At 38.8% G+C, this 17,897-nt stretch overlaps 1 protein-coding gene across 1 annotated transcript in view; it reads right to left on the bottom strand.

Moving 5' to 3' along the window:
• The window catches only part of adcy5 (adenylate cyclase 5), a gene marked incomplete at both ends in the record, with an annotated part of 103,065 nt that overhangs the window by 15,779 nt on the left and 69,389 nt on the right, over positions 1-17,897 (bottom strand). The window contains 5 exons of the mRNA XM_079254480.1: positions 2,064-2,201; positions 4,800-4,941; positions 5,498-5,656; positions 6,989-7,116; positions 16,733-16,844. Of these exons, the coding sequence (XP_079110606.1) occupies positions 2,064-2,201; positions 4,800-4,941; positions 5,498-5,656; positions 6,989-7,116; positions 16,733-16,844 (679 nt within the window). The remainder of the gene's footprint in view (positions 1-2,063; positions 2,202-4,799; positions 4,942-5,497; positions 5,657-6,988; positions 7,117-16,732; positions 16,845-17,897) is intronic.

Raw genomic sequence — 17,897 nt, 5'->3', positions numbered from 1 at the left:
TGTCAGGATATCTCCTTGTTCTATTTCTTTCCAAAGCAAGCAGCTGATTTTTACAGTAAAAACATACAAGTTAGAAATCCCAGAGGCTCAGCTTAAGCTGAGAAATAAAACACCATCCATTCGTCCCTCCTCTCTAGTCATAAAAAGATCCTCTGACAATCTCTCTGTGCGCTTCTGCCTCCTCGCTTTGTGCAACACTCTTCTCATAATGAGCTTTATCTGCACAGCTCTCTGGGTTATTAACGCTCAGCAGAAGAAAGGAGATGGAAAGAGAGAGACAGACATGAGAGGATGATGAACACAAATAAAGTGCTCCCGCTACAAGGAGCACAAGAAGCCACAGACACAGCTGCGACACACATTTTTTATTATAAAGGAAAATGAACAAATCGAGTTGGAATTTGGCGTCAGTAGGTGGCACTCTCTTCTTTCTCTTCCATCTGTCATAATTGCTGCCTTATAAAACAAACCGCCCACTAGTTGCTGCATTTACTCTGAACCGAGCTGCAACCCTGAGGGTCACATTACAGCACAATAACTGGCAATCGTCAAAATAATTGATGTGGAAATTCTGTTTGTTGCCTTATCAACCTATAAACAATGCGTCTAAATCATTATGGGCCGTATTATGATTGCATTAAATACCAAATGCACTGCCTGCATTCATGGCACTGCAGTGCACTTTATCTCACACACATTTCCAATCCAAAACAACTTAAAAAAAAAAAGTCATCTCAACCCACCTACACAGAAAAGCTACATATCACCGTTCATCAAGAGGTTGTTTTAAATATCTGGGCTCCATGATTACACCGCCCGTCCGAAAAGAAAAGTCGCACACATGTAGCTTTGATTACAGCACACATTCGCTGTGGTATTGTGTTGTTGATGATGGGAGAGTCTGACCACTGTGCAAAGTCTTCTACACCACATCCTAAGGATTGTCGGTGAGGTTTAGATCTGGACTCTGTGAAAATGATGTCTCGTGCTCTCTGAACAACTCAAAAAAAAAAAATCCATTGATGGTTAACCTGCTCATTCAGCATATTCAGGTAGTCAGCTGACCTCATTCTTTGTTCACATAATGTTGCTGAAGCTCGACCTGACCAACTGCAGCAGCCGCAGATCATAGACCACGCCCACTGGCTTGTATAGTAGACACTAGACATCACTCCGCTTACCTTTATGCTTCCATCTCTCTGGAAAAGGGTCAATCTGTATTCATCAGACCCCATGGCATTCTTGCATTGTTCCAGAGTCTAATCTTTATGCTCCCTAGCAAATTGAAGCCTCGTTCTCCGACTGATCAGCCTCATCATCCCTCTTTTCATACACGGCGTGTTTTTACATTATTGTCCAAGTCTGTTGGCGCCTACATTCCCCAGCCTGCAGCTCAGTAACAATATCCCTCCTAAGGCACATTCCCAAATCTTTAAACTCATCATTTAAACATAAAAACATGCCTTTTGTTACAAAATGTAACATCCAAGCTTAAGCTGAGAAAATAGTAATGATGCTATAGAAAAAAACACTGATTTATCTGTATACTTTGTGGGTTTCACCAATTTCCATAAAGGCATGTTTAGGACAGCCAAAGCTATCTTAAGAAGGGTCGTGTGGGTGTCCTGGGCTTCCTCATCCTCCTTTCTATAATAGACTGAGAGTGTCAAGTATAGCCGCTTCCATTCACAGGTTCATGCTTAAATATAAAGTGAACCTCAACAAGATCACGTCACTCCTCTCCTGCATCTGTCACTTGATTACAGCTGCCCACATGCTGCAGTTGTGCCCCCCCCCTTAAGTGCTCCTGAGAGCCTCTAACCACCAGTGCGAGGTGCGAGAGGTGGAGTGTGGCATGAAGAGCCATTCCTGCTGCTTTTTAGTACTGCAGATCAAAGGATTTTAACTATTAACAATGTTCTGGCTTTCTCACCAAACGAGAGCTGAGATGAGCGATTGGCATCTGAGTCACCAGGCTGCGTCTCACTAATAACACCGATGACCATCACAGAGAACTGGAGCACTTCGGACTTAATGATAAGCATTTTCTAAACGTTCCTCACCATCCTCTTCAGATCCTTGGAAATCTGGTTCCCTCCCAGGTGGTTGTAGAAGGGACGGTCAGTCCAGTGTCCACTGTTGTGGGTGACGGAATTGGTCCTCTGTCGGCTCATCTTGGCGATCATCGCCTTTTCCTCTTTCTGGAAAAGATTAAGATGCACAAATAAATCGTGCAAATACGGAGAGAATTAGACATGCAGTTTTTGGAACAAGGTGTCCTGTAAATCGTTTTCGCTCGGGACATTTTGTAACTTAGCAGGGCTTAGGTTTTCTGGTTTACATTACAAGTCCATTTGCTCCGCTGTGTGTTGGCCTGCACTTGCATCTAGCAGTAAGACGTTTCACTCGATGCAAACTTGTGTATTGGGGTCATGCTAACTGAATCTTGTCCACCAATCAGACTCATTTATGACGGCTTATTTCTAACCTCTTTTAGCAGACTCTGCATGGCTAAACTGTAACTTACGGCAATGATAACAAAACGGCGCGGTTGAGCGCAGTCTCCCAGCAGCTCTGTAACTTGGATGGAGGTGAAAAAAAGGAGGACCGATGCAGTGGAGGATGACGGACGGGCAATTACTGATAAAGTTTATCAGCTAGCATCAGTTTATATCAAGGGGCAAGCGAAATATATCAAGTATAGGAATGATAACTGAGTTCCATGTGAGCGTGTTTTTGCAGCTGCTCTTGGAGGAAACGGCAAAATGTTCCACTGTTTCTTTAGAAAAGCAAACATGATAGATGAACTGTTTCAAAGGTGCACAATGATGTGGAAGTCGGCACTGAATGAGTGCGAAAGAAGCTAAAGCCTGGATATAGATGAGTTTTTAGTATTTCTGTGGCCAAGAAGAGTTCTGTGTTGTTTAATTAGATCGACCCATTTAAAAAGTAGCATCACAAACTGGTCACCAGTTAACTTAAATTGTTGTTAAACAGATTTTCTTTCAGTGTCATACAACTTCATCAGGTTTTTTCTTAAAGAATATAGACTTAAAAGTTTGGAAAAGACATCTGAGCTTTTCCAAAAAGGTGGTTTCAGTCATTTAACCAGGTGTCAGCTGTTTTTTTTTTTTTTACTCTGGTCCATCTTTCAGCGACAAAGCTGAAGATTTGCTCGCTTCCTCTGTTTCATGGCTGCATGATGACTTCGTTAGAGGTGAGAAAGTTCATCTGACAACAAAATACAACTGCAGTGAAAGCAATCAAGCCAAAGCAGCAAAAAAAAAACCCAAAACCCTGCAGTCTTGTTATATACGCTGCGCCTAGAACACGGATGGCTTCAAGTCACATTCACACACACTTTAAAACATGTCAATCAGAATTTTATGTGCATCTTAAAAGCCAGAGGAGAATTTATTTACTCATTCTCACTATGTGATGTGAGAGGAAAGTGAGGATAGCATCTAACTGTACTACTGCTTACCATCTTCATGGGGGAAAGAGAAAAATCTGCTTTAGAAGTTGTGAGACGTTTACAGAGACGGTGTCTGTGATGGTTTTACTTTTTCAGATCTGATCAATACAACTCTGCAGATGCCTGAGGATGATTTCATGAAATATAAAAAGCAAAAGGACAGTCTTCCTTCTGTGTTCTAGCATGGGCAGCAAAATGAGAGGACGATATCACATGATAGGCTAACTATAGTCGCAGCTTGTGACGCCGCCAGAGGACAGAAACAGCTGATAAAAAAAAAGTCCAGTTATAAACAAGCAAGAGCTGATGCAGGACAGCAGAGATAAACTCGGCCTTCTGTGCTCGCATGGGACGGAGCTTTGCTTTGCAAATATGGACTAGATTTGTGTGTTTCAAAAAGTAGCTCCATCAAAAACATCAGCTAAATATTATAATGCATGAATTATGTCAATTGCCTACTTTAGAATAATTTAACACCCACAGAAGCAAAGTCTGAGTGCAAGTTTTTAATATTTTAGGTCTTAAAATCTATGTCCATACAATGCATGTTCTTAATGTAGTTAAAGAGGCGCTACTTTAGTAGGGGAGTGGGCTTGCCGACAGAGCACGACTGGGTCTGCGTTTGTGATAGTTTGGGAGGAAGTAATGACTGTAGTATTAAGCAACAGGACAGGTTATCATGAAAAAGGAAGGGACACCGTGTTTTTCTACAGAACTTTTAAATCAAACTTTTTTTTTTTAATCATACCACACCTCTGTCGATCAATATATATTGTTGATTGATTATTGGCCAGCCCAACTTTCTCAATCAGTACAGATACTAGATAAGGAGCAGGAAGAGCAATTGTCTTCCAACTGGCTTCCCCTGATTATGTGCCGAAAAACCCCAAGTTGCTCCCGATAGGCACATCGAGTGCGTATGTAAGTCGCTTTGGATAAAAGCGTCTGCTAAATGACTATAGAATAGAATAGAAACTGTTACTCACGTCTCATCAGTAACTTGCTAAATGGCGGATGTTCAGGGTTGCATGAGGGCGTGAGCACAGCAGTGTTTAACTGCACAGTTTAACATGTTAACTTTATTTCTGACAGCAGGCAGCTGTTTTAAAGTAACTATAAGATGCATGTTTACAGCAGCAGCTACAGAGGAAGGTTTTTTTTTCCCCTGGAAGAGGCTGAAATTGTGTAAAAACGTATGCAAAGTCATTCACAAGTGATGTTTTTTTTCCATCTTGCTGAGTGAAAGCAAAGTGATGCTGCTTCAAATAAATTTGCCATGTAAGCATTTTAGCATTTAAGACAGAGACACTTTTAAGAATTGTACCCTTTTCTGACTGCAGCCCACAATGAGGTACGTCTCTATGTTGTTCCTCTTCAGGTAGGCATTTCTCTCTCCTCCTGTTCCCGCTTCCACATCGTAGTCCCCATTCAGATAATTCAGAGTGGCTTTGGTGATGTGGATGCGTCTGAAAACAAGAGTAGCACAGACAGAAATATTCTTAACTAGGTCAATTCTTTCATTTGGACACAAGCATTAACAGAGTAGAAGGATAGAACAGAAAGCCTTTATTTGTCACTATACACATGTACAATGAGATTAAAACTTCCAGCATTAGCAGTGCAAGAAAAAAGCTGTAAAATTATTTATTCAATATATAAAAAGTATTTACAATATGAACACATAGGTAAGGTGCACACAGTACAGCAGATAATCGCCAAATAGTACGTCAAAGTTTTCCCATTTTGGCCAGGAAACTACCGTATTTTTCCCTGTTTCCCGACATCGTCCTTTATTTTCATATTGGGAGACACTACACAGATACAGGAAGAACAACTCCTACTCCCACCAGGACCCTCCGGGCGGAGAATTGTCCATATTTTAAAATCCAGACCTTGACAGGTATGTAGTACAGAGTGTTTAAGTAGTACATATATTAAACATTTGCTGTGTCAGACCTGTAGATAATTGCACCTATAAATAAGGTTTATATACACTATCCAGTAGAAATGAAATTGACTTACCCAGCTTTGCCCCCAGCTTCCATCTGATTTGCCAGCGTGACATCATTGGACCAGACATCAAACTGCCACTTCCTGAGTCCAAGCACCCCACAGTGCACCCTGCCACTGTGGATACCGACTCGCATGTTGACGTTAACCCCCGTCACCTCTCGTACCAGCCTGCCAAAATGACAAAATGCTCTTTTGAGTATTAAAAACAAAGTCAATTTTCATCATTATCAGCATACTGCATGCTGATGTCAAGGTGTCCCATCAGTGTTTCCACTTTGGATCTTTCTGCAAGGGTCTTTTCTGCAAATCTTCATGTGCAGATAAGGAAGCACAGCAGATAAGATCATTTCCACAACTTTTCAAATGACAAATGATCTAAGGCAGGGGTGCCCGAAGTCGGTCCTCGAGGGCTGCTATCCTGCAGGTTTTTGATGCATACCTGTTCTAACACACCTGGCTTCAATTAAATGGTCAATTAAGTTCTGCACAATGAGCGATTAGTTTGAGTCAGGTGTGTTGGAGCAGGGACACATGGAAAACCTGCAGGATTGTGGTCCTTGAGTACCAGAGCTGGATCAGCTGGACCTGATCTAAGGTAAAGGGGAAAGGACACATCCCCTGTCAGTCCTCCTAACTGCCAGATAGTTAAAGACAAAGTTAATGCTATAACATGATTAATCTTGTGACCCATTGGCTTGGCTTTGCTTTGGAAAATAACTCCTGGGTGCAAAAATCCTCATGTTTCCACTAGGGAGGCTTTTGGTGAGATTGGAAAATTCTATTGATTAAGAAAAGAGCATATTTTCAAAAAGGCATAAATGGTTGCGAACATTTAACTTTGCCAAGTAAATTCTATAAATGTCAGAAATCTTGCTTGATAAATGACTTAAACAGCCACTAAATGAATCACATAATGACTGTGTTTTAAGGAGGAGGCTGATACTTTCTGTAGAGGCGCATCTGTGCTAACAGCCACCTAACCAGCCACATTTAATCCAAGTAACATCCCAGTTCATCTACCGATGGGGTCATCCCCTCTGACCTTTGCTGCTCTAAGCGGGATAATTGGAAGAAAAATGACAGATGGAGTGATGAACTGATAGAGGGGATAATGCTAACAACAGACTGGAACTGATTGGCTTTGGCGGTTTAGGACCTAAGCTCTGCTGGGGTGGGACAGCATTGACGAGCATGCACACTCTTGTGGACAGACTAACAGACAGCTCATGTCCTTTTCCAGCACCGATAACTAATCTTTAATTGTGACAGAGTGAAACAATGACATCAGAAGTCTGAATGCAAAGTTATTTATTTTCATATACGAAAACTAAATATGAGAAAAATACAAAAAGGAATAATTAACTGTGATATAGTAAAAGTCCAAACTGCTTGAGATAATCACTGACTAAACTACACTTGGATGCAGACTCGAGACAGAATCTCACTTTCCATTTTACAGAGCTCCCTGCCTTCAGTGCGATCGCACGCAAACGAACTTACGAGATGGCTTCGATCATGTCCAGGCCCATCTCCACGCAGCAGTGAGCGTGGTCGGCTCTCGCCTCTGGCAGCCCAGACACACAGTAGTAGCAGTCTCCCAGGATCTTAATCCGCAGGCAGTGGTTCTCCTGTTGCACGAAACAGGAAAACAACAACAACAATTTATGTCATAACCAGAACATAAACAGATATAAAATATGGTATAAAAAGTAAATATAACAAAAACACAGTGGATAACCTTGATTGGGGTTTTAGGCCCTCTATTAACACAAAGCCTTTGCATCCCTCCATGACTGACTGTTTCTCATGTTCTAGACTGATTTTTAACGTGTGTAGATGTGAAGCCGTGTCATCTACTGCTTTTGCAAGTATGAAGTTAAAAGCACAGCACTGATATTTTAATAAAGTCCTCCTTGCAACCATCACAAACAGCATGTGAGGACTTTGCAGACCGCTTCAGAAGTAAGATCAATGCTATCAGATCCGGTCTTTTATCTAAATGCAGTGTTGATTTTAGCAGATCTGAATTACTGTTTTTACCCGAGGAGAAGCTGGAGAGTTTTGTCCTGGTTGATACGAAGATGCTTGGTCGAGTTTTCTCCCAGCTGAACCCAACAACCTGCCTTTTAGACCCCATTCCCACATCACATTTTATGACTTCTTTGAGTCTGAGTTTTTACTTATAATAAATTACTCTCTTCAGACGGGTGTCTTCCCCACCGCCTTTAAAACAGCGGTGATGAGGCCCCTTCTGAAGAAGAGTAATCTGGAGCCCAACATTCTTGATAACTACAGACCTGTATCCAACTTGCCATTTCTTAGTAAAATGATAGAAAAAGTTGTTTTTATTCAGCTAAATGAGTTTTTAAACAGGAATAATATCTTAGAAAAATGTCAGTCTGGTTTTAGGACAAACCACAGTACTGAGACGGCCCTTTTAAAGATTGTGAATGATCTAAGAGGCAATCTGGATACACATAAACTTTCTGTCCTGGTACTGCTGGATCTCAGTGCCGCTTTCGATACAGTAGACCACCAGATTTTATTAAACAGACTCAGATGTCTGGTGGGCCTCTCAGGTACTGTTTTAAAATGGTTTTACTCCTATCTCACAGATCGACAGTTTTTTTTTTGTTTTTTTGTTTTTTTTTTTATAAGTATGGATACATGCTCCTCAAAGACCCATAAAACAAAATGTGGGGTTCCCCAAGGATCAATTTTAGGCCCATTATTTTTAACCTGTATATGTTGCCACTTGGGGACGTCATCAGGAGACACCGCATTGATTTTCATAGCTATGCTGATGATACACAGTTCTCCTGATGACCTGGAGCCAGTTAACACCCTTTTAAACTGTATTTTAGATATAAAGTCATGGATGGCAGAGAACTTCTTACAGCTCAACCAGAACAAGACTGAAGTGTTAATCATCGGTCCTGAAGACAAGAGAGATCATTTCATGCAAACTGCAGAGTTTTAAATCCTCTCAGTGTGTACGAAATCTGGGTGTTTATTTTTACTCTGAGCTGAATTTTATTCCACATATCAGAAATGTTACAAAGACAGGATTTTATCATCTTAAAAACATTGCCAGAGTCCGCCCATTTCTCTCTCTTGCCAGCACGGAGGTACCAATGCATGCTTTTATTTCTAGTAAACTAGACTAGACTGTTTTTATAATATTTTATTTTTAAGTTTTGTAACTTTTTTAATTTATTTTTTAAAGGTTTTTGAGCCTTTTAATTTCTTCATTTTCATGTTTAAAAATAAAAATGAAACCTAAGCTGAACCTGTAGATTTTTATTTCTTTGTCATTTCCAGTTAGATCACTGTGGCTGACCAAGCAGATGTTCCAACATCTGCTGCGATTCACAAATAAGGACAGAAATGAAGCCAGTCTTTTCTGTGATTGTTCCAAATCTCTGAAACAGCCTCTCAAATTATAATTTCAGAGCAGAACCTGACTGAATTTAATTGAGCTGAGAGATATTAATCTATCCCTGAAAGATTATTATTTTCCTACTGTATAAATTACAGAGGAAAAAAATGAATGAATACAAATACTACATCAAACTGAAAATAAATAAAAAGTAAGTTATCAAACTGAAAGCTGGACGTGTAGCAGACAAATGCTTAGCTGAAGTCTCTGTAAATGACCATGAATGCATCTGGGGTGTTGTGGCGGTAGCCTGGCAACAGCTTAGTTAATGACATAACATGCAGCTTTAGCAGTAAAAGGTAGGTACTCTCTCTGGAGAGTACATGGATGCTGTCATGTTGTGTGTTCTGTTTACTCTTGGTCTCTTGTTTTGTATCTTAGTTCTTGTTTTCTGTTTTAGTTTGTAGTTTTCCTGGCTTAGCTCCCCTGACATCTAGTTTCCTATTTTACTTTGCTGTTCATTAGCTCACCTGGACTCATTAGTTAAGTCATTCTACCTGTGTCTTGTTCTGTTTGTGTGTGTGTGTATACGGCTTGGTTTCTGTTCCTAGTTGTTGGATCATTGTGTTAGCTTGTGTTAGATCCTGTTTCCCCGTGTTAGTTTAGTTGCTTATGTTAGTTCTGCCTTCATTTGTTTCCTAAATTAAACCTCTTAGTTCTGCATCTCTGACTCCCTTCTCCTGCATTTGGGTCCACACCTCCGCCACCATTATGACGGATGCAAACTAACAGCCAAAAGTTCAATATCTGGGATGAATTTCTGGGATTAGAAAGTCTTAAAAATTAAAAAGCACTACAATCCATCCTTATTTACAGTGTGTTGCACTACATTCATTTAAAAACTGCTGACTTTATATTGAACAGCCCCATATATCCAAACATGTATATGATCTCAAGGTTTACTTGAAAACTGAAATAAATTCTCATGGCTTTGCATCCAAAGTAGATACACCTGATTATCAGGAAACAAGCTCTGGCCATCTGACCACAAACAGCTTTTAATGTTTGAATGTTATTTACATCTTTTACTCCCAATCTTATGACTGCTGGCAGCAGCCATGGTGAAGAAAAACTTGCTTTAAGGGGTGTTAAACTCCATTCCTCAAGGGCCACAATCCTGCAGGTTTTCCATGTATTCCTATTCCCACACATCTGTCTCAAACTAATCATTGCGCAGAGCTTCAGTGGCTGTTGGGGCCATTTAATGTAAGCCAGGTGTGTTGGAACAGGGATACATGGAAAACCTGCAGGACAGCGGCCCTTAAGGACCGACTTGGACATGCCTGTATGTTGTTCTACATCAACACTATCATGTTCTTTGTCATAATGCAGCATTTATCTCACCTGTCTGGGTATGCGTGTCATACGTTATATGACAAGGATATAAAAAGTCTTTAAACCGCCAAAGGTAACAACTGAATGTCAAGGAAGCACTAATAAAACTTGCTTTGAGGATTATGTAGTGTGTGTGTCTCTTTATGGAGCAATCATTAAAACCAAACAATGGGGATTTATCTTAAATTATGGATTTAAAAAATTGACAAAAAACATATTAACAGCTGTTAGCTTGTCTAAATTTGGCCTTAATTTTTACATCAAAAGGCCATTTTAGGTTGGGAAATAATTATTTTGTAAAAATTTTTTTTCTTTTTCTTAAGCGCATGTCCCATTTGCATGTGCCACCTTTGCCCAGTCAGTGCCCCCCCCCCATCAAAAAGTTTCTAGATGTGCCCCTGTCAGTGTGCAGAAATGGCTGCTTTAGAGCTTACGTCTCTGTTCTTGTTCATTGCGCCAATTTATAATCTCAAATTCACATGACAATCAAAGCAAGACACGGTTTCAGATTCTTCTTTCTTGTCACGCTGTTTCGCTTCTGTTTACATCCAAAATGTCTTTTCTTCAACTCAACTGGATGTGGATTTTTGGAATTTTTGATGGTTGGTCCAACATGTTCCCAACAATTCCACTTTTATGTTGATGCATCATAACATCTAATGAAAAAGTTGGAATAACCAATAGAAGTCACAGCACAGCATTTACACTAGCATTATCTAAAATGAAATTATCTAAAGAAAAAAAAAAAAAAAAAAAAACCTTTCATTTTATACTGCTGTTGTACCTCCATACTGATATGGTAGTTTATGAATTTTTGTTTTAAAATTCATATATGTATTCTGACAAAAACCTATCCCAGCAATCAGGATTTATTTTAATGTTAACATTTCTTTCTCAGTCTGAGAGGGGTGTGTGTATGTGTGTGTGTGTCCTTCTGGTTATTTATTCATAATAACAACACTGGAAGTGGATTATGTTCAGTCTAGTGAACAAATTGTAAAACCCAGAAACCCAGAATACAAGATCTCTACAGACTTTAAAAGTCTTACACATTAGCATAAAACCTCAATGATCTTTCAGAAACATGAGACAACCACTGTATGAGTGTATGTGTGTGAGTGTATGTGTGTGTTTGGGGATCCAAAGGGCTTGGGAGAATATTGTATCTCATGATAGCCACCTGAGTATCTTTCCAGCACATGGATCGAAATACAAAAAGACCCACTGTGTTAGAAGCACAGTGCCTGTGTGTGTGTGTGTGTGTGTGTGTGTGTGTGTGTGTGTGTGTGTGTGTGTGTGTGTGTGTACACACACAGACAGAAGGTACATCTGGCATGGACATAAAAGTGTCAGTTGCACCGTTTCAGGTTTATAACGCCATTATGTCTGTTTCACTCATAAATATTGATTAGCAGCACAATATTTCACCTTTCATAAACAAATGGCATACATTGAGTGTTAGCTGGGAAAACAATGATGTTCTGGATTAAAAAAAAAGATCAATATTCATGAAGGTGTTGATTTAAGAAGCTGAGGCTCAGGTATTAAAAATAGACTATAAACAGGTGTTTTGCTGCCGGACGCTAATGGCTGATATAAAATAGATATCTTATAGACAGGAACCATGACAACTTAATAAAAAAGACAGTATAAGACATGTAAAAGGTTATGAGTGTGTAAATTTTGTTATAAAAATTGTTTAATCTTGTATTAGGGGAACCACCAACTTTACATACGGGGGAACAAAATGAAAATTTTATAAAGTTTAAAATGACATTTAGGCCATACTGGTATCTTGTTTGAATACTAAACTTCCAAACATCTTAGTGAGCATGAAGCAACAGATTCCCTTTCAACCGGTAGGAGACAATTTTCATTATTTTGTGTTGCTGTGCATACTTAAGCCTGCAGTAGATGAACCGACCTTCCAAACGTGTAAACTTTAAAATCATTATCAATAGTATCATTGAATGGCTTGCAATTTGAGCTTAGTGATAACTTGGCTTGTTTGTGTTCAGCATTAGGAGAAGCCAGGTGATGCTCATTTTCTCCATGATTTCCGAAAACGAGTTAAATTCTTCCGAACACGAAACAGATCATATTTATATCTGAAAGAGTAGGAAGAGTGAACATGAGTAAACCCATCAGCTCACTGTGCCACGACTACATGTTTTACACACTGCTGAAAAATACAAAAGATAATAGCTTTCTAAAAGGAATACTGGAATTAGACCAAAAGTAAAAGAGATAAAGCATTACACCGGGTGTTGTGTCATAAATGTGATTATTACCACAAGTCTTATCAGTCCAAAGATGTATTGCTACAGACCTTAAAAACCTGACTGGTTCTTTTAAGATTTATAGACATGAGAGTGCAGTAGTCTAATCAAGCTTTTTTCACCATTTAATATTTTTGAAAATGTCAAACTTTCTCTTTTATAGTGTCTGTACTTTGGTTTGGACCAGTCCTAATTCCATCCTCTCTAGTTACCTCAAAATGCATCTGCTCGTCTGCTGACTGGTATGAAACAGAAGGAGCAGCTAACCTCAGTGCACACTGACTTCATGTTATTTATAGGATCCCCTTTAAATCCTACCTTTTATTTCTGACTCACCTAATGGCCTTATCTCCTTTATAGTTTTCTGAATGGCTTCTTATAATTGCTCCAGTGAGAACCATGAGGTCCAGCTCTCCACCGATTTTACCCACTCAGAGAATAAAACTAAAAATCTCAAAGCTGTACAGCCTTCCTCTGCAGCAGGTCTTTGGAATAATCTGCCCTGAAATGTTTTATTAGTACAAACACATTTCACATCTCTACTGAACATGCCCTTTTATGAACTGGCTTTTAATTCAGATTGACTAAAATGTTGACTTATTTTATTGTTAGCCTTGTTTTTAATAATTTAATTGCATAACTGTCATATTTTTGCTGTGTTGTGCTGTGCTATGCTATGATAGGTTACGTTATGTTACATTGTGCTACGCTATGCTATGTAATGTTATGTTGTGCTATGATATGCCAGGCTACATTACATTATGTTGTGCTATGCTATGCTACGTTACGTTATGTTGAGGTATGCTATGCTAGGTTACGTTATGTTGTGCTATACTATGCCGTTGTGCTATGCCTTGCCAAGCTATGTTACGTTATGTTGTGATATGCTATGCAGCGTTACGTTATGTTGTGCTGTGCCTTGCCAAGCTACGTTACGTTACATTATGTTGTGCTATGCTATACCAAGCTACATTACGTTATGTTGTGCTATGCTATGCTGCGTTATGTTATGTTATGGCTTGCCAAGCTACATTACGTTATGTTGTGCTATGCTATGCTACGTTATGTTGTGCTATGCTATGCCAAGCTATGTTATGTTACGTTACGTTATGTAGTGCTATGCTATCCTACATTACATTATCTTATGTTACATTGTGCTATGCTATGCTACATGATATTATATTATCCTATGCTATAAAGCACAACTCATGCTGCTTAATGTGCTATGAATAAATTTGACCTTGACCTTGTTATCTATCTGTTCATCTATGTGTTAGTGTATGTTCATCTACCCATTGTAAACTATTCTCTCATACACAACCTCCTTCCCACTCAGAAAGGTGGATAATATGGATTTCAAGTAAACATTCCTTTATAGTTGTTTTAAACAGCACTGAAAGCCACCGTGTATTTGTGCCACTGAGAAAAACTATGCGTGAAGGCGCATCAGAAGGTATCTGTGCTGATCTGTGTGTGTTTTCGGTGCACATCAGACAATTTGTGGACACAAAAATGACCACATTTGTGAAGTTATGGGTACAGAAAATCTATGTGAAAAATTAAAGCTCGTGATGTTTGTAATTTGTGTAAAATGAATTTATTTTGTATTAAAAGTTGCTTGATATTTGTGTGTATTTAATTAATTTTATTCTAAAATATAGTCTTTGTAGTATTTTAGAAATATTTTCTTGTTTTTTGTGTTAAACTTGTGTTACAACTTTGCACATGGCAACAATAAAAGCAGTTATGTATCCTCTGATAATCTACACATTTTGGATTAGAAAAATTTGGCTCAAAGATTATATACTTGTAAAGCTTAATTTGAATAGTTTAAATTTTATGAGTAAATTTGGTTATTTGCAATTTTCTTTAACCCTTTGAGTTCTGTGCCTATTTTTAAGTCTTCTATTGGAAAATTGCACCCCAGAGTGAAATATCTGTGCAACTTTTAAGTCTACTTGAATTCTTTTTGAGTCAGAGTAAAGGGAACATACATGATATTTATTGCTATGTCTCAATATTAGTATATGTGTTACTGACGCAAAATAAATCAAAATAGCCCACAGCACAAATGAAAATAAGATAAAGGCTCCCCTAAGAAAAAGAATAAAAGGATGAATATTTCTTTAAAATAATGCAACTGTAGCTCTTGACTTCTATCAAATCACAGTATGTAAAAATGAACAAAAGTCAATTCTGATAAAGCAGAACATATTTAAAGGTTTTAGTACAAACAGTTGAGGCGACGTTTCCAAACTGATCATTTTAGCAGAGTTTAGTACTTTCTGTTCACTAACTGAGGGGCTTCTCTTTTAAAAGGCTAAAAGAGAACAAAGTCCACATTTCCACAGTAAAGGGGTTGAGGAATGGAGTTGAACATGAGGTGTTACACCAAACAACCAAGCTGGATTCCTGTACTGACACGTTGATATTCTCACGTAACTTCAACAACAAAATGTATTTTAAAATTCAGTAACTCTCTCTTTGTATTTTATCTACTTTTTTACACTTTTGCAAGGACTTAAAATATATAAAAATATATAAAATACAAAGGACTGAGCATTTAAGACCATTGATTAAGACAAGAATGCTAACTTGCATCTCTGGCCACATAGTACATCCATCAATATGTAGGAGGATGGAGCTCTAATCAGATATTGGGCTGATGCTGTTACAGTTATGAGACAGATCACCGTAAACACATCTACCGCCACCACAGAAGGGATTGGGGTGTTTTGTCACAAATAAACGGAGCTTTCAGAACTTCAGCCTTGAAGCAGCCAACATCGGCAGATGTAGCCGACATGTGACAAAGCTCATTGTCTCTTTAAGACTGTTTGCCTGAGGCACACCATGCTTCTGAAATCTTTCAGGAATAATAGCCTAGTTCAATTCAGTTCTAATAGCCTGTTCAAGGTTACAGGTAAAACTCTACCTAGGGAGTCATTAGATACTAAATTACATTATTTTCTCACGTAAACAGGTGCTAATGCAATGATACTGCTTTCTTCTGTGACGAAAAAAAAAAAATCTGAGATTTTACGTTCCTCTAGATGTTCACCTCCAGTCCCCTGCAGTGTTGATGCTTTCCTCCTCCCACACACCTGATTTAAATGAAATGGATTCAACTGATTCTAATTCAGGACTGGTGTGCATGGAAACCTCTAAAATCTGCAGGACAGTGGAGTTTCCTGCTCTTAAACTGTGCCAAATTCAAAATGTGACCATTTATAAATGTAGAAATGAGCCCCACCTCTACCTCTATCTGTTACCTGGACATAGTTCTTACCTTCAACCCTGCCCAGACACTTAGCATGCCTCAGTTTGTCTGCATTGGCATATAACACATTGTAAATGTTGGAAAATCATATTCCTGATCACAAACTCTGACAAGTCTGACTGATGTTATTAGTTTATTATAATTTGATACACACTAAAAAGTAGCAGGCCTGTTATGAATTATCAATCATAAATAACACTGGCATTCTAATAATAAATCAAATGTCAAAGCAGAGATGGGTTTAATGCCACACTTCTTACCATGCAAGCCCAGCTCCTCCCCTTCTGTTTTCTTGGGAGTTTTCCTGCCCAACAAACCCACTGTATTTTATCTTTACTCATGATATCAAGTTTTTAATCTGAACATCCATCCCCCGTAATTCTTAAACATAAAAAACAAATGTTTTATTGTAATATTTCACTGTGAACATGGTGTGCTGATGGTACAGAAGCTCTGCAGAGACTGTAAGAGCCATGTAAGGTCTTCATGCATGTGTGCGGACACATGACATGTTTCCACAGCCTTGGTAAGATAAAAACATCAGGCCCCAGTAAAAGGAAGGGAACTGTGAGCATTTAGTTCTCACAGCTTTTTTCTCTCAGTCCATTATCCTGTACAGTATGTTCAGCAAGTCTCAGTAGGAGTTCTGTCACCTCATAATTCTAAACCAAGTAATTCACCTCACTCACAGCCGCCCAGAAAATCTCCAGAAAAGAAAAAGAAAAAGGCTTTCTGACCTCCAACTGGTGATTGAAGATGGCAACATTTTCTACATTTAGTAAATTAATTACACTTTGAAGGCATAAGATGTACATACATCACAAAAAAGGGCTAAAAAGTTGAATATAAAGATGCAAACTGGGCACAGTTTCTACACATTGAGTGTGCATTGCATGTGAAAGAATCCTTACCGCTGCCAGCTTGTCAAAGCGGCCAAAAAGTTCATTGAGAGTCATCACCAACTCCTGCGCCGTGCACTGTGATGCCAGACTGGTGAAACCCTCAATGTCTGCAAACAGGATGCTGCAGAAACACAGAGACAAGAGAGACACAATTCAGAAACTTTTATTCCTACATGCAGGATTCAGCTCGACTCTCGGCTAAGTGTTTCATTTGGTTTTTGCTTTATAAAGCTGCAAACTGAGACCATGCGCGTTGAGAAGGTAAACTTAAGCTTACCAATGCTCTCAAAACAAGATGACCCCTCACTAAATTAAATAAATTATGTTTGTTTGAGGGAATAGCAAATGTTAAGGAATCAGTCTGCTCCACAACATGAGGCCAGATCAACATTCCTTCTGAATTAAAAAAAAACGTGCACGCTGGCTGCATCGGTTCTCTGAGCTTAAACCATCGAGTCTGCATGTTCTCGCCACAGTTCAGCAAGTACATATGTTAGCTATCGACTCCAAGTTGCCCAAAGGTGTGAACGTGAATGCGAACAGTTGTCTGTCTCCATGTGTCAGCCCTGTGAAGGACGGCAAGCTGTTCAGTGTGTACCGCGCCTCTAACCAAATGTCAGCTGCGACTCTGATTAAGATAAGCAGGTGCTGATGATGGATGGAGAGAACTTCCACGTTTGGTAGATGCCACTGAGCAAGCTTGGTCTGACTTACTGGTGTTAGATCTGTTGTGTTGGTTTAACAAGAGGACAGTAGCATGCATTACCATAATATTAATGGTTTATTTGACTGGTTTAATAGTTTTTGGTAAAAGCTAGACTGTTTGCAACTGAAGTACTGTATCAGACTGTGTGACAGCTGTAAGCAGACATAATTGCTATCAAAAGATCATGTAGTGATTTTCAGTGTACACTGATGAACTTCTATAGTATTAAAGTGTTGAAACAAATAAAATAAAGTAAAAATTTGGTTTGATCACAATAAATGTAAACTAAAAAGTCAGTCAGTGGTATTGACATTTAAATATCAAAATCACTTGCATTATTATATAAAGTTAAATATTTCATAAAACGGTGGGAGGAAATACTGAAAGAACAAACTCCCATCTTGAAAAAACACAAAGATTGTAAAGAAAACCTCCGATGCATCTAATATCTTATTACTTACTCAAATC

The sequence above is a fragment of the Telmatherina bonti genome, assembly GCF_933228915.1.
Source record: "Telmatherina bonti genome assembly, chromosome: 15".
Taxonomy (NCBI): domain Eukaryota; kingdom Metazoa; phylum Chordata; class Actinopteri; order Atheriniformes; family Telmatherinidae; genus Telmatherina; species Telmatherina bonti.
This window is presented reverse-complemented; position numbering and strand designations above follow the sequence as displayed.